This window comes from Sphaeramia orbicularis, chromosome 6 (assembly GCF_902148855.1).
Source record: "Sphaeramia orbicularis chromosome 6, fSphaOr1.1, whole genome shotgun sequence".
NCBI lineage: Eukaryota > Metazoa > Chordata > Actinopteri > Kurtiformes > Apogonidae > Sphaeramia > Sphaeramia orbicularis.
The window spans coordinates 35800130-35822656 of NC_043962.1; the positions used below are offsets into that span (position 1 = coordinate 35800130).

The 22527-nt window shown below is 36.2% G+C and overlaps 1 protein-coding gene across 1 annotated transcript in view; it reads left to right on the plus strand.

The window, feature by feature from the left end:
* Positions 1-11472: 11472 nt before the first annotated feature.
* The window catches only part of LOC115420366 (mucin-2-like), a 31885-nt gene continuing 20830 nt past the window's right edge, over positions 11473-22527 (plus strand). Inside the window, exons 1-21 of the mRNA XM_030135603.1 lie at positions 11473-11551; positions 11751-12006; positions 12081-12195; positions 13713-13803; positions 13949-14034; positions 14140-14356; positions 15225-15350; positions 15463-15577; positions 15666-15816; positions 15903-16016; positions 17735-17804; positions 17902-18039; positions 18197-18361; positions 18919-19013; positions 19103-19229; positions 19853-20105; positions 20195-20247; positions 20321-20427; positions 21611-21762; positions 21880-22018; positions 22328-22438. Coding sequence (XP_029991463.1) covers positions 11488-11551; positions 11751-12006; positions 12081-12195; positions 13713-13803; positions 13949-14034; positions 14140-14356; positions 15225-15350; positions 15463-15577; positions 15666-15816; positions 15903-16016; positions 17735-17804; positions 17902-18039; positions 18197-18361; positions 18919-19013; positions 19103-19229; positions 19853-20105; positions 20195-20247; positions 20321-20427; positions 21611-21762; positions 21880-22018; positions 22328-22438 — 2745 coding nt within the window. The 5' untranslated portion in view covers positions 11473-11487. The remainder of the gene's footprint in view (positions 11552-11750; positions 12007-12080; positions 12196-13712; positions 13804-13948; positions 14035-14139; positions 14357-15224; positions 15351-15462; positions 15578-15665; positions 15817-15902; positions 16017-17734; positions 17805-17901; positions 18040-18196; positions 18362-18918; positions 19014-19102; positions 19230-19852; positions 20106-20194; positions 20248-20320; positions 20428-21610; positions 21763-21879; positions 22019-22327; positions 22439-22527) is intronic.

Genomic DNA, 22527 nt, shown 5'->3' on the forward strand with positions numbered 1-22527 from the left:
ATGCAATTTTACCAATATTCTGCCTCTTACTAAATGTTTTGTGCGATTGTAATGCATGTGTAAATGAGAAACTGATCAACCGAGGCAAAATCTTGTTAAAATTGCACTTGTTTTTCTTAAGACAATTCAAGCTGTTCATGTTATTCAGATTTTTAAGGAAACTTTGTAGACGTAAACCTGATCATAATATAACTTTACTTTTTTCACTGTTATTATTTTACTGGTCCGGCCCACTGGAGATCATATTGGGCTGAATTTGGCCCCTGCACTAAAATGAGTTTGACACCCCTGCTCTAATCCATGCCTATCATCTTTAGAAAATGCTAATTGAACCAACAACTGTACACATTAACCACCATGAGTTTAATACTAGAATAATTGGACATGGTCTCAGGGTTCCCACGGGGTTTAAAAAGTCTTATAAGTCTTGAATTTACAAATCATTTAATCCCTTAAAAAAGTCTTTAAAAGGTATTAAATTTGATATGGCAGGTCTTAAGTTATGTTGCCATAAACTTCTTGTCTTAAATGTGTCTGTTAAATGTACAAGCAGCAAAGAAAGTAACATTAGTCTACTCAGCTCCACCCATTCCAATCTGGCAATTTCTATCAAAATTAAGAACCAATTATTACCTCTGCCAAGGAGGTTATGTTTTTGCCAGGGTTTGTTTGTCTGTCTATCTGTCTGTTTGTTTGTTTGTCTGTCCGTTAGTGTGCAACATAACTCAAAAAGTTATGGACAGATTTGGATGAAATTTTCAGGGTTTGTTGGAAATGGGATAAGGAAGAAATGATTAAATTTTGGTGGTGATCAGGGGTGGGGGGGCCCACGGGGGGGGGGGGGGGCCACTGATCAGCCTTGGTGTAGGTCTGCGCTCTCCGAGTGCTTCTAGTTGCTAACTTTTTAGCCCCTGCTGAGAAATGATCACAGAATATTCAGCCCAACACACATTCAGCCATTAGTCACGCACGTCGCTCAAGAAAGCTGACTTTGGGAACTTTAAGGGATGGCTCACAAGCAAAAAGTAAGCATTTGGAAGTACAAATTTAATAATGCTTGTTGAGAGAAAAGTTCATTCTCGACCTGGTTGATACAAGTTTTCCTAAATTCTAGGAGTCACAAATTTTTTCCAGTATGGCCGTGAAATAGGCTCTGAAATGGGCATTATATTCTGTTCTAAGTAGTCTTAAAAAGGTCTTAAAAAGACTTAAATTTAACTTGTCAAAACCTGTAACAACCCTGGATCTGCTACCTACCCTTCTGATCAGATTAGTGTACCATGTAGTATTAAACACTGCATCCTTATGAAGACTGTTATGAGCAGTGAAGTTACTGACACCAGAAGCATCATAAGAATCTGGAGACTGCGACAACAGAGGGAAAAAAGAGAAAACCTTCTATGAGGGGCATCTCAGCGACCTTCCACACTTTGCTCAGATACATCACTCAGCCTCTTAGCCAATTTTTAGTCAATTTTTATTCAGCTGTGACACAAATTACTTACAGTTAGTGTCATATTTTTTCCCCACTATGGCGCCTTGTAGATTTGTATGAGGACTGCACCCTAATCAGCATATTAAAAATACAGAATTGTCCCTGACTACATTTGATTGAACAGCCATTCACACCTAGGAGCAATCTAGAATTAACCAATTAACCTATTAGTCTGTATGTCTTTGGACTGCAGGAGCAAGTACCCAGAAACCCAGGGAGGACATGCAAACTGCAAACAAAATGACCCTGATCAGGGATGTTCTTGGTTTGAGTACTGCACCACCATACTGACTGGAAAAAATAGAATCAAACAAGCTCATAATGGTTATGTCAACTTTACAACTTCTGAGATTTCAAGTGTGTGATCTGATTTGCACATATTTGAGTCAGTGGTCAACTACAACAACCTGGCTCTAAATCAAAGCTATAAGATCAAGGGGAGACGTCTGCTTAATTCAATAATCATTTACTTTGTTTTAGGAACATTTATGCATCTCAATAAAGTCACCACCATGGGACCAAGAGGAGTTTGATCATTCTGTGATCTCGACATACAGCTGCCATTATAATGACACTGAGACAGAACAAATAATAGATGAGAGGACACACCTCTAGGGGAACATGTGATTGAAAAAAAGCATTAGATCAACCTTGACCTTTTAAAACATATTAGTTAACAGTCAGCCGACCCACATTTATTAATGATACATAAAATATTGCCACAAACACATGAAAATGATCTTGAAACATGCCATCAAATACAAACTTTTCCAAAATGAGGATTGATAACTCAGTTGTACTGTATCTTTCAGCATGACAATAAAAGAGCACACTGGAGGCTGCAAAATGTGCTTAATTATCATTTCATCAAGAATTTTTCAAAACAAACAAAAAAGAACATTCAGGTGTGAGTTTCTCTGTGCTTCACCTGACTCCAGCAGGTGTCTGTGAAGAAGTCTGTTCCAGTTCATGACTTTGCACACTGTGTTGATTCAGGAAGAACGTATATTTACTAAGTTATCCTGAGCATGTTTAATAGAAGGCACAACAGTGTCTTCACCTGCTCAGGAAGCTCAGATCCTTTAACATCAGCAAAGACATTTTAACCCTCGTGTACAAATCACTCATCGAATCCATCCTCACCTGTAACATCTCAACCTGGTTCAACTTTCTCACCATCAAACACAAGACTATCCCGAATAATAAATCAGGCCAGTAAAATCACTCAAACAGCCCAACTCCCTTTGTGTGAAATGTACTCAGTGACGAGGATATGTAAAATATACAGAAACAAAACACTGTACTCATGTCCTGATTGTCAGCGGCTTTTGGTAAATACTATAAAATACTGATAACAATACTAAAATACTGATAAAAAAAAAAAATACCCCCCCCTTTAAAAAGTTACCCATAAATAACTAAGGTTATGTTCAGACTGCAGCCAAATGTGGCCCAAATCAGCTTTTTTGCCACTATTTGATCTGTATCTGACCTGTTAAAGACAGTTTGAACGGCACAAATCCGATTTTTTCAAATCCGACCCAGGGCCGAAACTAATAAACGTTTGTGTGTATTAAAACGTGTGCAAACTCATTGCACATGCAAAAAATGTACAAACCAATTTACTAACAGTGCCCACTAAGGGTTGCGTCTTTCAAAGGTGCAAAATAGCGTGTCTGCATCCAGTTAGTACATTTGCCACAATGAATATGCAATATGGGGCGTTTACATGCAATTGTGCATGTGCTGGGAGGAGAAAATGTAAATATATTAATTTAGCACACGCAAAGTGATTTATCAAACCTGGAAGTAATTTTGCTGATAGAAATTGCGTCTATATTTCCCACATCTCAAAAGGAAGCAAAATCGGGTTGGATGTGTAATTGCGCACACATGGCTGCAGTTAGGAGACATCAAAATGAAGAAAGGAGATGTAGACAACGCATTTTTCACCCTTGTGTGAACATTTTTGGAAAGACGGAAGAAAAAATAACTGAGACGTATACGCCCCTTCCCCCGTAATTCATAATTCTGGACATCTAAGCTATGTGTAGCCACAAACTGTCTCCTTTACAACCTGGATGGAGCATGCAGCAGAGGCCAAGAGAAGCCTTAGAGGGAGGCAGAATAAGGTCCAACACTAACAGCGGGTGGGCTCGACTCCTTCAAAAACCCACACTGCTGTTTTCCTGACAGGTGAGGGGAGATCTGACCTCTTTAAATGGCATGTAGTGTATCTATGCAAACAGTGATGAGTGTGGGGGTTTGGGGGCTGTTGTTCTTATTAGAAAAGCAAATGTATGCCTTTAATGGAGAGTTTTCAAGAGCAAACTTTAAATCTCTGTAGTACTGACATTCCAAACTCTCAACAGTAGGTATAGTACCAGTACACAGTACTACCAAAACCATGGACGAGTAAACGCCATGCATCCACAGACTGTATCACGTATAAAGCTCATTATTTACACACATCTGTATTATGGTATCATTAAGTTTCCTCCTTCAATCCAAAGCAGTGAGAGTCAGTTAGAATAGCTATGTGTCTTATAATCTTCATGTGCTGCATCAGCTGATAGTTTACATTATAGCTCTGTTAGCCTAGCTCTATATTTAGAAGGAAAACAGCCACGGTAAAAACAGAAATCACCTCAGTGTTTGTACAGTTTGTGTTGTCAATAGCTGCACGAAAGATCTGTTTGAAATCAGAACAAGGTCAGAACTGTCACAGTTTAGTCTAACTGTGACCCATGCAGAAGAAACACTGGGATTTTAGCATCAAACTCCATTCTTTAAAGGAGTGATATTTTGCTTTTTTAAATGGAATTATGCATTTTAAAACATTTCCTTGTGGTCTACATAAACTGTAAATGCTATGCTCGGGTCTGAATTCTTTATTAATTCAACTCTACAGGTCTTCAACAATATTTCTGAGTAACGACACCAGAAAGTTGGTTTTGAGCGCTGGCCCTTTAAATGCAAATGAGCCACTTCACACTCCACCCCTTTCAGGTTGTTGACCGTGCTGCTCTGTCCAGTTCAGCCACTAGTGTTTGTTAATATAACCAACAACTGAACATTTTAGGTAATCGGCCTGAAGTTTGGACATATTTTCAGTATGGACAAGAACTGCTGCTGCTGATAAACAATTACGTCGTGCTCAGAGAAATGTTCATCGGAAGTCTTGACCGTATATGTGCAAATTTTGAGATGTAACCAGTTATAAAACGTAACAAATTAAGAAGGAATGGAAATGGGTTGTAGAAATCCAAATGAATGCCAAAATGAATATAAAGATAGCTTTGCAGCACCCGGAGAGTTCAAATTCAAACTTTTTGAACTATTAGGGACCAAATACACAAATAAATGAACCAAACACTAATAAAAGTGGGTTTAGCAAAATATGACCCATTAAAAGTAAGGGTTGTGTCCAGTGGTGAAAACAACAGTGCTTCTAACTATCATTACATAAGTCATTTTCTTTGACTCTTTAAGTTGTTTCCTAGTGGTTCTCATCCCATCTTGACACTTCATGACACTTTAATCAAAGTTAGTTTTCCCCACCATGATGGGAGACCAACAGAGGGAATCTATACTCCCTCTAGTGGTCACAGAAATCCCCCAGGCCATTGGAATATATCTCACTACATACCTCTATAATCAAATACATTGTTGTCTTTAGCATAACTTCAAAATTCTATATGTTTGAAGTGAAGTCATCTATATGCGTAATATGGGTTTATTTTTGATATGTATAATTTTTTTTGCGTTTTGTGCAGGATTGCTTAGAATTTATTTTGACATGTGTAAGACTTGTTAAGGTACTAGAGCAGCAGTTTATGTAAAATTTAAAACATGGAGTTGTTGGGCTGTTACATAAAATTTCAAGCTAATCCAGTTCTAGTCTTAAACATTTGCCATTTGTATGAAACCATCCCTGTTAAAACATGGATATATTAGAACATAAACTAGAAAAGCACTCTGAGAGCGCAGACCTCCGCCAAGGCAGATCAGTGCCCCGGATTTGGATGAAAATTTCAGGAAATGTTGATACTGGCGCAAGGAACAAATGATAAAATTTTGGTGGTGATCGGGGGTGGGGGGGGGGCACTGATCTGTCTTGGCAGAGATCTGTTTTTTCTAGAAAAGCACTCGTACACACATTAAAGTCAAACAGTGGCATAAAACGTTTCTCATTTAATCCAATGTTACACTCTGAACATTTTATTGCTGTTAGTTATGACCCAGTGTTAATAAAATGAGCAAATAGTACAAATTATTGCTTTCAATCCATTTACTTTAATATAAATAAATGAAAGGAGATTTTCAAAATATTCATGCTCATGTTTAGATATTTGTCAGTTTTCTTTTTGTCTGAATTTTGTCGTTTTTGGTGTGAACTTTGCAGGTATGTGCACAAACATGAAGTAAGAAGAGAGGGGCATGACATGGACTGAAGGTGACAGAAGACTGGACTGCACCTAGTGTCAAGTCCAAGTACGTATGTCATAAAACAGTGCCCTGATGAAAAGAAACATTTATTTCATGTCATGTTCTGCTTGTACTTAATATTGCAACATGGTCAGGTTTGTTGTCTGCAGCTCAAATGTGAAGCAGATGATAGACTGGGTAAAACAGGATCTGCTGAATATTTACACTGAAGAATAAACAGTCATGGTTTGCGGTCATAAGTTGGTGACGCCCATATTTGGGTCATATAATGAGATGTTAGGATGAGATTTGATTTTATCATTATTATTTACCTGTAGCTATTCTAGAGCATACCTGTAAAAAGGGTCAAGGGCTGGATTTTTTTTCTGTTTTTCTTTTTGATATCAAATATATGATATGTATGATATATAAATATATGATATTAAGTGGAGATGGTTGATGTGTTTTGTTTGTTATTGATTCTTTTGTTATAATGATGTACACATTTAAATGAATGTAAGTGGTGTCAGGTGAAAAGGATAGGCAAAAATTAAGTTTCTGCTTCTGGCCTATTCCTTTTTTACCTCTGCAAGGAGGTATTGTGATCGCTGTGCTTTGTGTGTGTGTGTGTGTGTGTGCATGTATGTTTGTTTGTCTGTTAGCAAGGTAACTCAAAAAGTTATGGACGGATTTTCAGGAAATTTTCAGGAAATGTTGATACTGGCACAAGGAAGAAATGTTTTTTTTTTTAAATTGGTGATTGGAGGTGTGTGTGGGGGGGGCAGATCTGTCTTGGCGGAGGTCTGCGCTCTCCCAGTGGTTTTCTTGTTTGGTTTTTGTGTTTGTTGTGGTTGTTGTACTGTGTGTGGTGATTACTGTGCAAACCAAAAATAAACCATTCATTCATACAACCATCAGGAGGGATAAATAATAACCTCCTACTTGCAACAGTTGAAGCTCTGATAATTACCTCCGCCAAGGAGGTTATGTTTTTGCCAGGGTTTGTTTGCATGTTTGTTTATTTGTTTGTTGGTTAGTTAGCAAGATAACTCAAAAAGTTACAGATGGATTTTCAGGAAATTTTCAGGAAATGTTGATACTGGCACAAGGAACAAATGATTAAATTTAAGTGGTGATGGGGGGAGGGGGGTAGATCTGCCTTGGCAGAGGTCTGCACTCTCCGAGTGCTTTTCTACTTAAACATGTTTTTTTTCTCTCAGTATATTGCCTTTTTTTTTAATCAGTATTTTATCGTTTTTATCAGTATTTTATACTATTTACTAAATGCTGCTGACAATCGGGGACCTGAGTACAATGTTTCGCTTCTATGTATTGTATATGCTGAAATGACAAATAAATTTGAAACTGAATCTGAATCTAATCTGCTTGTGTTGATTCTCTCTAGGTTCCACCACAGGATTCCACAGCTTTTTATTTTTATTTTACCTTTATTTAACCAGGAAGTCCCATTGAGATTAGAAATCTCTTTTGCAAGGAAGACCTGGCCAAGATAGCAGCCATACAAAGTCCAAACAACACAAAACACATACATGATAGACAACGAACAATAAAACACATTAACAACTATTCAACCATAATGGCATCATGAAAAAACAGTGACATTCCTCCTTCACTGCATTCCCCATGACACTTTTAAAATCATTAACAGAAATCAGTGTATGTAGTTTTACAGTCTTTTGCATGGTAGGAAAATCCTGTTTTTCCAAAGTCTGTCAGAACTCAGGGAACAGTCAAAAGCAACCACTTGGAGGAACACAGATGGAAACTACTAGAGCTAACAGAAAGAAGATTACTGAGGTATTTGGGGAGTTTACCCAGCAGAGCTTTATAGATGAACCTAAACCAGTGTTTTTGTCTACGCATGGTTTATGATGTCCAGCCCACTAAATCATAGAGAATGCAGTGGTTTTGGAGGTTGTAAAATGACTGCCAACAACCCAAGCATACTGTGCATATCACAAAGCATCCATAAAGGGTGGAATTCACAGCAAACTGTGATGCCAAGCAGATAAAGCTGGTGTTGCACCTGTTTCATTAGCATGGATGTAAATTTTGGAATATTCATACATTCAACACAAAATTGCCCCCCTTCTATGCATATAAGCCTTGTTACAAAAACTAATTCACCAAAAAACAATATTAATTATTATTATTAGTTATTATTGTTCAGTCTAGCTGGTGCAGTTACTGTTTGCTCAAGGGTGGTGTTAACTGTGCACACGCTCACCGCCTCAGTTTTGTCTCTTTTCATTTTTGTATCTTCAAATTTTCACATATTATGTAAAGCTTGAATCATATGTTTAATTATTAATCATATAAAGTGTGAAATTTTCAGTCAGATATCAAAGGGATGAAGTCTGTATGTGTCAGAGTTTCAGTATTTATATCTAAAAAGTGCAGATGACTTCTTTATTACATATCCATATATCATTATATTATTATTATCACATATTATTGGGTTCGATCAAGTGAAAGAGAACATCACCATGAAAAAGTGAATTTGCACATATTATTTAACAAGCGGGCTAATTTTTTAGCTAAAGATCTCTATTTTATGGAACTGTTACCCTTTTTAAAATATCACTTGTAGAAAAAAAGTCTCCTGAAGCTGATCACTGCAGACTTCAAAACAGTACAGGAGAAGTTCTGAACCTTCGACTAGGCTGCATCAAATTAACAAAAAGACAAAAGACTGTCTATTACTTTGAGAAATTAAAATTCTGAATGATGAAGTTTGTGAATTCATACCCTGGTCACATTCAAAAAGACCATCTGTGAACTGTTACTGAGAAATGGCTCTTTATTTGTAATTTACTTATATCAGCATGGACCACCATAAGTTGTAAATAACACTGTGTTAGTGTTAAGTACATTAAATAAAGCATTGTGATTATATCTGGCATGTTGTTTAATCGTTGTATGATGTTTAGGTCTGTGGGACCTGTTCTCATTTTTTATTAAAAGAAAAATGATGAGTGATTATTTTTTTTATGAATTTTTTCCTCTCATATATTGATTATATTACATTTTACTAAAAAAAAAACAAACTAAAACCATGTAGCACTTAAATTCATAAATGTGATCTAGCAAATATTAAACATTTATGCTTTTTATGTAGTAAACATCTGTTGAGTATTTTGTTATGCAGATGATTTGCAATTGTGCATGCCTATAACATGTGAAAAAAGGTTTAACCTGTCAAAAATCGAGGGTTGTCTTTCAGCTGTCAGGAATTGGCTTTCTGAAAATTTCCTTTTCCTTAACTCTGCAAAGACTGAAATGATGATCACTGGACCCCAGAAGTTGCAAAATTTATTCAATAATGTTTCTTTGTCTCTTGATGACTGTGTTGTTCTTGGCAGAGACAAGATGAAAAACCTTGGTGTCATATTTGACCAGACACTTGGTTTTGATAAGCATATCAAGGAGGTGACTCGAATATCATTTTTTCATCTTCGAAGGATCGCTAAGATCAGGCCAATCCTGAGTGACAAAGATGCTGAAGTCCTCATTCACGCTTTCATAACATCTCGTTTGGACTATTGTAATACTATTCTATGAGGATTACCCAAAAAAAGTCTCCGAGTCCTGCAGATGGTGCAAAATGCTGCAGCTCGGGTTCTGACTGGAGGTGGGAAATATGATCACATTACCCCAGTGTTGGCCTCTCTTCACTGGCTTCCACGTCAGGTTCATGCTGATTTTAAGGTGCTTTTATTGACTAATAAAATTTTAAATGGAGCGGCACCTTCTTATTAACGGAGCTGGTTAGACTGTATGCATCTTCTCGTGCTCTTCGCTCACAAGGATCTGGCCTCCTGACTGTGCCTAAAGTCAGGAACAAGACTGTTGGTGAGCGAGCCTTTTCTTTCTGTGCGCCAACACTTTGGAACAGTCTTCCTCTGGACATAAGGCAGGCATGCTCTGTGGATGTTTTTAAAGCAAAGCTCAAGACCCACTTGTTTACTCTGTGTTATATGTCTTGATTTGTTTTTACTGTTAATGTTTTTAGTTTTTATGTTTTATTGTGATTGATTTTATATCTGTACAGCACTTTGATTGAAAGCACTTTACAAATAAATTATTATTATTATTATTTTTAATAAATTATTATTATTATTTTAACATAAAATTGTTTGATTATGTTGAATTAAAAACCCGTAAATGCAGCGGGTCCTCCAGACCCAGGAACACTGGCTGAATAACAAAACTCTAAACACGACACAAGGGTTAAAAACTAAGTCAACATTTTGGGTGATGCATACAATGCTAAAGCGTCATCCACGTGTTACTGTTATGTCGTGTCAGATTTGTTAATCATGTTAATGTTTAGTGTTTCATGTCTCGTCTTTGATTTTCAGTGTTTTGTCTTTGTTTGATTAGTCACTTTATGTTAAGTTAGTGTTTCACATTTGGTCCTGTCTTGCACTTCCTATTTACTTTGTACACATCTCTTCCCTCTTGTTTCAGACCCTGACTTCCTCCCTTTGTGTGTCTTCCCACCAGTGTGATTGTCAGCCCCACCCCGATTGTCACCTGTGTTCCCCTACCTCATGTATAAATAGTCCTGTCCCCTTTGTCTTGCACCAGTTTGTCTGATTCTGTCATTGTGTTCACGTCAAGAGGCCAACCAGGTGTTTTCCAAGTTTGTCAGGTTTTTGTTTCAAGTTTTTCTGAATTTTTTGTTCATCATAGATTGTTTTTTAGTTTGATATATCCTCCTTGAGAGTGTTATTTGTTAATCACTCTGTCAATATTAAAATACTTTTGTTAAAACCTTCAGTTTTTGACTCGTGCATTTGAGTTCACCTTTTCGTATGTCAAGGAGTTCTAACAGTTACCACATTCTCATGTCAGACTTTTCAGTATTTTTATCCAAACGTTATTTTCAGCATAGTTGAACATGATATCTTAAAGGTTTTTGTCCTACTTGATGTCAATTTCTGTCGAGAACCGCATGTTTTGAAAGTTTAATTCCTTGTTTTATGATGTGTGTACAGCACTTTGGCCAGCTGTAAAATTATTAAAGTGCTTTATAAATAAAGTTGGTATGCTATGTTATGTCCACGTCAAAGATGCTATAAAACGGGCATGTGTTTTTGTGGCCAAATGGGTGAATGCGACACATTATGAAGTTCTTCGTGTACCATTAAAGAGAAACGCATCATTCAAACACACAACCACTTCCTCACTTTATGTACAGTACGTGCTTCATCAGAAATCTCAATGCCATCACAATACAAAGTACATTTAGGAGGGACCATAATGTCAACAAAGTCATTTAATGGCTGGTCATTTCACAAAACACAAAAAGTTCAAACACAATTGTTTAATCAGGAGATAAGGAGATAAGGAGATAAGTCCTTGGGGTAAAGTAGGATTTGTGAAAGGCGTCAGGTGCATCATTCAGCAAATGTTTGTCCTGACAGATTATCATCAGTTCAAGGATGAGAGCAAAATTTGTATGAAAAGGTATAAAAGGCAGTCAGTCCAACAGTCTGATTATAACCTGCTTCGGCGACAGTAGGCCCACAGTGGTAACAATGAGGTGGAGGTGTGTGTGGTTGTGTGTCCTGGCTTTTCTGGTTAATGCCTATGCCAGACTAGGTAAGACTAAAGGTGTTTTGGTTTATTTAGATAGATTTATTGTTCATTTTGTTAATTTACTACACTTTTAAGTAATGCTAAAAGAATATACCGTATTTCATACTGCAGACTTACTGAGCTTTCTACTGCTCAAATACTACTTTGCATTTAAAACGTGATATTTTTGGTGGTAACTTTGTATTTTGACTTCTCTCTTCAGCTCGTAACCATGTCAACAACATCTGTAGCACATGGGGCAGAGACCACTTCAAGACATTTGATGGTGACATGTACCAGTTCCCTGGATTGTGTGAATACAACCTTGTCTCCGATTGTCATGAGATGTACCAGGAGTTTTCAGTGCACATGAAGAGGACAGACGTGGATGGAAGCCCTACAGTCAGCTACGTGGTGGTCACCATCAACGACCTTTCATTCCACCTCAACAAGAGTCAGGTCACTGTGAATGATGTCCTGTAAGTTATACAGCCTGCAAAAGCACATGTTCTTACTGAGGTATTTAAGTAATTAAATCCACTTTCTCTTTCAGTGTCAATCTGCCGTACATCAAGGCAGGTGTACAAGTAGAAAAAAACGCTGTTTACATCAAGCTGCAGTCTAAAGTTGGCCTCATTGTTCTGTGGAATGGTGATGACGCAATCATGGTAAAAACTGGACTTTTTACAGCAAACACCACACTCCTTAAAGTTACTTTCAATATGTGTAAAGTATAAAGACAGACCATCCAGATACTACTGTACATGTGTGAATACATTTACATTTCTTTTACATTTATGTATTTGGCAGATGCTTTTTTCCAAAGTGACTAACAGGGGAAAAAAAAAAAAAAAGAATAAGTACAAGAATAGATTAAAGACATAAAGCAGCTGTACAATTAAAAACAGTGTTATACAGAAGAATAAAAAACAAAATGATAGAATAAAATACAAGAAGAGATTAAAAAGACATAAAAACAGCTGTACAATTAAATACAGTGAAATAAAAAACAGCTGTACAATTAAATACATACAGTAGTACAGCTTTAATGTATTCTAATCTATGCACCTACGTATCTATCTATCTATCTATCTATCTATCTATTAGGGATGTAATGATATGAAAATTTCATATCACGGTTATTGTGACTAAAATTATCACGGTTATCATTATTATCATGGTATTGATGAAATTATGTTTAAAATGTTCAAAAAATACTTATACACACACTGAAATAATTTAACCAAGTTGTATTTAAAAAAATAACTAAATAAATAAATTAAATTAAATAATTGGCACAATGCACATTCTGTTGCAGAAACATTCATATATTAACCCTTAGTGGTCTGAGCCTATTTTGTCCGTTTTTCAGTCCTTTTGATTTTGCCTTAATATATTATATAAACAAATGTTTACTAAACCCATGTTTGGTATCTTTTTTTTCAGCACAACTTGATCTGTATCATCTGCCTATTATTCTTTCACTTCAACCAACTATAGCAACACAAAAGGACAAAAAATACACACAAAAAAAAAATATATATATATATATAAAATCCGATTTGAAAAATGCATATAATTTATTGCATAAATAACACAAAGATGCTTAACTAAACCTTTTCAAAGACTTGAAAAGTGAATATTGGTTCCAAATATTAGGTATATACAATCAAAATTGTAATTAATTAAAACTGTACTCAAATATTTGACATAAAAGCAGAGCTTTACATAGGCGTTTTCTATCAAACATGGTTATCATGATAATTAGAATTTAAACGGTAATACTAACCGTTGGCAATTTTACCGCGGTTTATTGTTATACTGGTAATCGTTACATCCCTACTATCTATCTATCTATCTATCTATCTATCTATCTATCTATCTATCTATCTATCTATCTATCTATCTATCTGATGACTCAATACAAATATGCTCATTCATCTTCCTTTGACGAGAATGATCAATTCCACTTGTTCTGCAATTGAAAATTCATTAAGCTTTTGAAACGTTAAATATACAGTCAAAATGTTTAATCTGAACTCTTGTGAATGATCTAAATAAAGGGTTCAATTGTTAATGACTGTAACTAAAAGGCAGACAGATATCCAAATACTCTATCTAGGTATACACTGTTATTAGAATTGTTTAGTGAACTTGTTATAATTTTTAGATGTGTCTGTTTTAGGTGGAGCTGGAACATGAGTATAATAATCGTACCTGTGGACTTTGTGGAGACTTCAATGGTGTAGCCATCTACAATGAATTCATTCATAAGGGTTAGTTACTGACACTGTTATACATATACCTGATGCATAGAAGTCTACATTTGATTTTACTTTAGTTATCCACTGACATGTAACACTGACATTATTCTATTCAGGACGCAAAATTAATCCCATTGAATTGGCAACAAACACAAAGTGCATCGTCCAAATGATGACTGTGAAGATCCCTATGAAGAAGAAGATGAACCACTGGGGGCTGTGCAGGCCTCATGTGAAAAGTTTGTGAGTGTGATGTCTTATGTAGATTTATCCATACATATGAAGCAGTATTAATAAAAAGTGCAACAAAATAACTCCCATACTTATCTTTTCCTCTTTTCTTTTTAGCAAACCATCTGTAACCAGACCCTGCACTCAGATTTGTGGAGCCCCTGCACAGAACTGTTGAACCCTGAACCCTACATCCAGGCCTGTGTGCAGGACATGTGTGGATGTTCCAACAACACCGATAATAACTGTCTCTGCAGCACTTTGTCTGAATTCTCTCGGCAATGTTCACATGCTGGAGGGCAGCCTCCCAAATGGAGGACATCTGATTTATGCGGTAATGTTCTGCTGTTTGTTTGTCTATCATTCTTTATCATAGAAAAGAGAAATACATAAAGCGCATCAAATGAGCTAAAATGTTCATGGAATAATATACTGTGTAACCTATATGTTTTAATTAACCCATAAAGACCCAGTGCTATGATTTTGTCTTTATATTTAACCATTTTTAAGTGATTTATTGCTGTTTATGATAATATTATTATCCTTATTTTGCATTTTTCAGTGTAAATCATGTATTTTCCTATATCTAATTTAAGATCATGCAAATGTTCATCAAAACTCAGAGTAAATTCAAAGGTTATTTTATCAGAAACAGAAAAAAATGGAATAAAAAGCGACTTTTCAGCAAATATATCGATAACTGAATGAAAAAATGCGTTTCTCCATCCACTGTCATTGATCAAACACTGGTGAATCAATATTGTAGAAGGTGACAATGTTTTTGCATGCACTACGGAGCCTCTGAACACCCAAATAGGTCATATCTGATTAAGTTTAAAGCTGACAAACTGCATTTTACAGCAATTATGTACATGTATTGATAGGATTAGTAGGTCAACAGGTATTAAACAGTTTCTATGCTTTTGGGTGCTGATGTCTTAATGGGTTAACCAGAGTGAACTGGCCATGAGAGGAATATAGACATAGTTGCAAGAAATAAAAGCTCAACAAACTAAAACCTTTCATATATTACAAATAAATTAAATACAATGTCTAGTTTCATACAATAAAAGAGGCTGACATAAATGAAGTGAGCATTTTGGTGGAACATTTATGAGCCATTACATTGCCTGGAATACTATTTTCCTGGTCCTTTGAGATAGATTTCCTTTTCTAATTTAATATGTATCACCTCTCTACAGCTAAAGAGTGCCCATTCAACATGGTTTATGAAGAAAGTAGTTCCCCTTGCATGGATACTTGCACTTACCAAGACACAACTTCCCTGTGTGAGGACCACAAAATGGACGGCTGTGTTTGTCCACCTGGTTAGTGCTCCATTCACTTCAACACATTTTTTGTACCACTTTACACACTGTTTCACTTATAATTACCTCTATATACAATGTTACACCCTATTAATATTTATGTTCATTTTAGGAACTGTCTTTGATGATATTTCCATGAGAGGGTGCGTTAATCAATCTGAATGTCAATGTCAGCACGGCAAAGTCTATAATCCTGGGGAAGTTTACCGGCAGTATGCAGTGGAGTGGTGTGTAAAAGTTTAATAAGGTTTTTAAAAAATGATATGTTTGGCTTCTTCTTCATGAGATCTTCTGTGAACTGTTTGAATTTTTCAGTACATGTAATGGTGGAAGATGGACGTGTAAGAGTCTTCAAGTACCAGCTACATGTGCAGTTGAAGAGGGCTCCCATATAACAACCTTTGATGGGAAAACATACACCTTCCACGGAGACTGTTTCTACACCTTAGTTCGAGTGGAGGCCAAGGTAGATTAATTATCCTTCTAGTTTTATGGTAAAATGCATAGTTAGCTTTCTTTAACACTTTAATTGTTCTCTTGTATTAATTCAAGGATAACAACAATCCAGCATTTAAGGTCCTGGCCAAGTTGGTGCCATGTGCAAACCAAGAGTTTGACACATGTCTGAAGACCCTCAAAATACTGGTGAACAACGACAGAAACAATGTAAGTATAGATTGTTACTATAACCCTCAATAATCTAAACAGCTGCCAATCATAGCATATATGGATCTAAAATGTTTAATAACTTTTGAAACACTAATCCTGTTAATGCATTCAGGTAGAATGCAGTTTCTCAGCTTTTCACTGGCATCACATATGACCCATTTGGATGTTCAGAGGCTCCATAGTGAACATGGAAACACTGTCATCTTCTGCAACAGTAGTCGCTTTTCTATTGACCCTCAAACTGTGCCAGTATAACTTGCACATAAAAATTTACCTAATGGAAAAACGACAATTTCGCCAAAAGTCTAATTATTCGATTAAAATTTTTTGTGCTGGCAAGAGGTGGTTTCACAGGCATAGCGCAAATGGTATATCGCGCAAAACTGGAATGGAAAGACCTTTTTTTGCAACTAGAGTCAGGTGAATTAACAAAACAGATGTTGATGCACGTTACAACAACCGAAGAAGAAGAAGAAGCATGTTGCAGTATGTGTGGACACACTAGGAAACCCAATAATTTTTAAATTTAGTACGAGATAGAGGGGTAATTAATAATAATGAATATATCTGTAAATCAACACCATATTTACATTCGTCGCCATGTTTATGGAATGACTTCTCCTGTCATTTCGCGATAATAAATAAACAAATCATTGCATTTGTAATTTAATGGAAAAACCGACATTACGCACTTTTGTTTTTTCAACACTTAGTAAATATCGGTAAAGTTTTGCACAGATGTCCAATGGAAAAGTGACTACTGATTCACCAATGAAATCCATGTAGTTTAAGAAATAGTAGTGGTTGTAGATGCTTGTTTTCACAGAAGAGGATTAGGGCCACTGGAAAAAAAAATGTCCTATATATTTTTTAAAATTATTATTGTGAGAAAAAGTCAGAATTCTGAGATTAATGTCAGAATTCTGAGAAAAAAGTCAGAATTCTTACTTTTTTCTCAGAGTAATAATAATAAAAGAAAATATGTTGGACCTTTTTTTCCCCCCAGTGGCCCCACTCCTCTTCCATATCTTTTAATGTTCAGTTAATGATATATTTTTCTGAAAAAGTCACTCTTCAGTTTTCTCTGTTTTGATGAAATAAACTTTGACTTTACTCTGACCTTTAATGAACATCCACATCAGCAAATGAAATATTGAAAAATACGTGATTGTCTCTGGAAAATGTAAAATTGTGGGGATAATATTCTAAAAAAAAAAAAAAAAAATGTTGATAAATCACTTTGGAAATTCATTTGAAAGTCACTACCATCATTTTAGGTCTTTAACAATTAGAAATACTGTAGCTATCATTGTCTCACCTCAATATACACCTTAAGTCTGTTCTATACAGTCTGGCATGTACCTGTCTTCTGCTGTTTTATTATTATCATCCATTACTACCTCTACAATAACATGTCAATATATAACCCCTGCAACTCCTGTTTACATTTCACTGGATACACTGGATACACTTTTTTTAATAAGAACCCTGATTTTATGTTTACATTACACTGTTTGCACTGGATATACTGTGTTTGTTTATGTTTTCCATTTAGATCTTTTCTAATAAGTGCCCTGTCTTTTATACATACTGTCCTGTTTTCAAGTCATGCTGCTCATATGTGCCCTAAATTGCCCCCTGGGAATAAATAGTTTTCTGAATTTGAATCTGTGATACCAGCAATATTTCAGTTGATGATTTCTGCTATTATTCAGGTGTTGATGTTCACTTCTGATGGAACAGTAAAGCAGAATATGCAAGCCATCAGTTTGCCGTACAGCTCAGGTGAGTCGCTGACTTAAAATAACCTGAATTACATTTGAAACTTTCATATGTGTTGACATATCAGCAAACAATTTTAACTCTTTGTATTTATTCAAAGGTGACATCCACATATTCCATGCTTCATCCTTCCACATTTTGCTCCAGACCAGATTTGGGTTGAATATCCAAATCCAACATGTGCCTATCATGCAAGTCTACATCAGCGTTGAACAGGGCTACAAAACAAAGACACGTGGTAGGTGTTACATTGGGTTCAATACAGAAGATAATGTGTCAGCAATAAATACAATGATGACCACAGAAACAGTAGAGGATGCAAATATGAAAAACTGCAATATCTACCAACATTATTTAAGTTTCATCTAACGTAAAATGTTTTCCAAAATTTTTAGGTTTATGTGGAAACTACAACATGATCCTTTCTGATGACACGACGACTAATCAGAGAATCGTGGCAGGAACAGCAGCAACTTCTGCAAACTCATGGAAAGCTGAACCCACGTGCAGAGACAAAGAGGAACGACGTGATGACCCCTGTTCCTTCAGTGTGGAAAATGGTAATCAGCCCTGACTGCTCATTCAGCAGGTTGTTGTTTTGTTACCCTGCCCCTGAAGGGGAGGCAAGGGGTATTGTTTTTGGTTCAGTTTGTTTGTTTGTTCATTTATTTGTTTGTTTAACACTAGCAGCAAAACTATTGGTTGAATTCATACCAAATTGGGTTTACAGATTGCCAGTGACCCAGAATAGATGTGGTTACATTTTGGTAAATGTAGGTCAAAGTTCAAATTTTTTATGAATTTTTTAAATCTTTTTTTCCCTCCCATTTACTTGTTAAGGGGCAAAATTTCAAATGTCTATAAAAACATTAATTTTGTTTCAATTTATTTCAAACTTGGTAAATATATAGAGGCAACTGATATACTGCCATCAGCACACGCATAGACATGATGACATCAGCTGGATCAATGCTAAAATAAGCTACAATACGTGTGAGGGGCCGGGTTTGCTGTACCTGGTACCACTTGTTGAGTTACTGTAGCACTATCAGTCTGCCTTCCAAAGTAGATGCTGAAAATATAACTAAAAGAGAGGTAATCTTCTGTCTGTTCTTAGAGAAGTATGCGAAACACTGGTGTGCCTTACTACAAAGTCCTGATCGTCCATTTGCCCAGTGCCATGCAGAGGTGGATCCTGAGGTGTACTACAAGGTACAGCATTAGTTATCAGTTGTTTTATCACTGACTTCTATTGACTGGGCTGTTATTTATTTGCTAAGCATGTTTTCTGTTTTCTGCAGAGATGCGTTTATGCTAGCTGTAACTGTGAAAAGAGTGAGGCCTGCCTATGCGCCGTCCTCTCCTCCTATGCACGGGCCTGTGCAGCAAAGGGGGTGTTCATGACAGACTGGAGGGATGATGTGTGTGGTAAGGATACATGTCATGATGGTGTGGTGGAATAACACCAGGGGCCAGGTGTTCCAAAAGTTTAACCTGTTAAAACCTGGGTCATTTGTTCCAATGCGGAATAATTCAATGTAACACAAAACTATGGGTTAGCCGATAGCAGAAACTTCATTCATATAAAACCAGGTTATGGTTAGAAAACTGCAAAGGTAAGACAAAATGTACATATAATCACTGCTTCAAAATGCAACCATTTATTTTATTCTTCTTTGGCTCGTTTAATAACTTTTAGTGGTAGAGAAATAATACTGTTGGATCAGCTTAGTGTTAACTTAGCAGTGCAAAGTTTGTCTCATTAGTCTGTTGCTTTATACATTTTAAGATAATCCTAATTTTCAGGATCAGAGCCACACAAATAATACGTTTTTTTGACCAACATATCCTGAAGGTCTGATCCAGAATAGAACCAATTCAATATGCATTCAAAATCCGTTTTTTTTTTTCTTTTAGACAGTTGTATTTAAGAACAACTAATTCCCTAAGTATGAAGAGAATTAAAATGACTAAGGACACTTTCATAAGTCAGTCTTTGTTACCCCTCATCTGTTACATAACCATTTTTATTTACATTTTGCACAAAACAGATAAATACAGCAACAACTGCCCAAAATCTCAGACGTTCTCCTACAAACATCAGAGATGCCAGCTGACATGCAGCTCACTGGCATCAAAGCAGAGCTGCTCCAACGACTTCTTACCTGTGGATGGATGCTCCTGCTCTGACGGCTTTTACCTGGATAACGAAGGCATCTGTGTCCCCAAGGAAAAATGCCACTGCCACCACAATGGTGTTGACATTAAACCTGGGAAGTCCATCAGCATCAACGACGAGCACTGGTAAACAGTTATTTCCATTTGTGAAACATTCAAACACACAGTTGTTTAAGCCTGTCTGTGGTTCATCTGTCTTTGGTGTCTGTTCATAGCGTATGCACCAATGGAGTGCTTCACTGCAGCTCATGGAGGGCCCGCTCATTTTGTAAGTTACTTTAACAGATTTCATATGCTTTTGGTTGACACAGCTTGTATTAAATTTTTTTTTTTTTCTTTAGCTGCATGTCCACCTCACAAGGTGTACGTCAACTGCTCCACCGTGGCCTCAGGAGAGCTTGGAGTGCAGTGTGCTCCTACTTGTGCTACTCTGGACAGTGGGGAATGTGTAAGTTACTTTTGCCTTACATTTTTACAAAATATAATTATTTCCGACAGTCATGGATCCACATGGATGAGTTCTTTAATTTCAGGAGCCATATTGATGAGTTAACAAAAAAAAATATCAATAAATGTTGGATTATTTTTTTAAACTGAGGCATTTCCTACCCAGTGAAGCACTCCTTACATTACACCAGTCTCTATTTGAGCCTCATCTGAATTATTGTAATATTATTTGGAGCAATACATTTCCCAGTCACCTGGGGAAATTGCTAAATTTGCAGAAGAAAATCATGCGTGCCATATCTTGGTCCGCATTTGATGCCCCCTCTGATCCACTCTTTTGTCGCTATGGCTTTCTGAAAATTACTGAAGTCAATATCTTTCATAATGCTTGCACAATGTATTCTGTTGTAAATATGCTCAGTGGCAGACTTTGTGATCTAATCGCAATTTCTCTTCCTTGACACACTTATCAGACTAGGAAAAAGCATCATATTAAGGAAATAAAATGGAAACTCAAATATACTAGTATCAGTATAGTTTGCAAAGGCCCACAGGTATGGAATAATATAGATAAAGATGTACAAATGTCTCCAACTATACATGTTTTTAAAAAGAGATTTAGGAGGCAACTGCTCCTGGAATATGCTCCAATATGAATTAATGCTGTAAACCTTTTTTTTTGCCTATATGTAATTTGTTTTAAGAATGTTGGTGACTAGACCACTTGGACCTTGTTAGGAGTAGGGCCTAGATTAGTTTTAAGTTAGGGGAATTAACATTATTTTTAATATTAACTTTATTTTATTTTGTGTATGTGAGTGAGACTGTGGATGCTTGAAAAAGGGGGGGATTTTTGGGTTTGTCTTACTGTAAAATGTGTTGCGTTATTGTTACATGTGTTATTTATTCTTTGTGTCTGGGCCCCTCTCAGAAGCTCATCAGCTTCGCAGGGTGTCCCTTTTCACATAATCCATCCATCCATCCATTTCCTTCCGCTTATCCGGGCCTTTTCACATAATGTAAATGCAAAATGTAATGATCTTATACTTGGATCTTTTAACATATATGTGAATAAATGAATGAATGAATGAATGAATATACTGCACTTAACTGATCCAACTCACAAGTTGGAACCATGAGTCATTTTTCTTTTTCCCCTCATTGGAATATGTCTGTCCTCCCAGAGCTCCACAGATTGTGAATCTGGCTGTAAGTGTCCAGACGGTCTTCTCGATGATGGAAAAGGTTTTTGTGTGAAACAACATGAATGTCCATGTCAGCATGATGGTAATCTCTACGTGTCTGGAACAAAAATCCCTAACAAGTGCAACACCTGGTATGTCTTGATTTTAATCAGTTATATTGTATAATGGTGCACAGTGTACAATGTTGTGTGAAGGTTTTAATCGTAGTTTTTAATGCTGTGTATTATAAATGCATCTAATTCATGCAGTACATGCAAAAGTGGAAGATGGGAGTGCACAGAGAAAATATGCCCAGGAACCTGTGTTATTTATGGAAGTGGCCATTATTCTACATTTGATCAGAAAACATATGGGTTTCATGGAGATTGTGGCTATGTGGCTGTGAAGGTAAATTACATGTAAACATAAATCACAACAGCAACAAGAGTCTGATTTCGACCAGTTCTATATGTAAAGTATCATGAGATAACTTTTGTCATGATTTGGTGCTATATAAATAATATTTGATTGATTGATTGATTGATTGATTGATTGGAGCACCAAAAATTTAGTGATAGACAAAAAGAAACACTCATATTCAAGTTTAAACTATAATTGTTATGCATTTTATGTCATTTTACCATTTCAATAAAGACTGCAGGTAACTGTATGATCTGTGTCTAGCCCACAATTTCATGATATCATCTCTCTTTCAAGAACACCTGTGGCAATAAAACAGCACAAGAAAACTTTACAGTTATTACAGAAAATGTACATTGTGGATCTACAGGCACCACATGCTCCAAAAATGTCAGAATCCAGTTGGGGGTAAGAACAAATACACTAAGCAAAATACTAACATATATTTTCATCAATAATACTGCATAATGAACAAAGGTAACTAATATCAAACTACT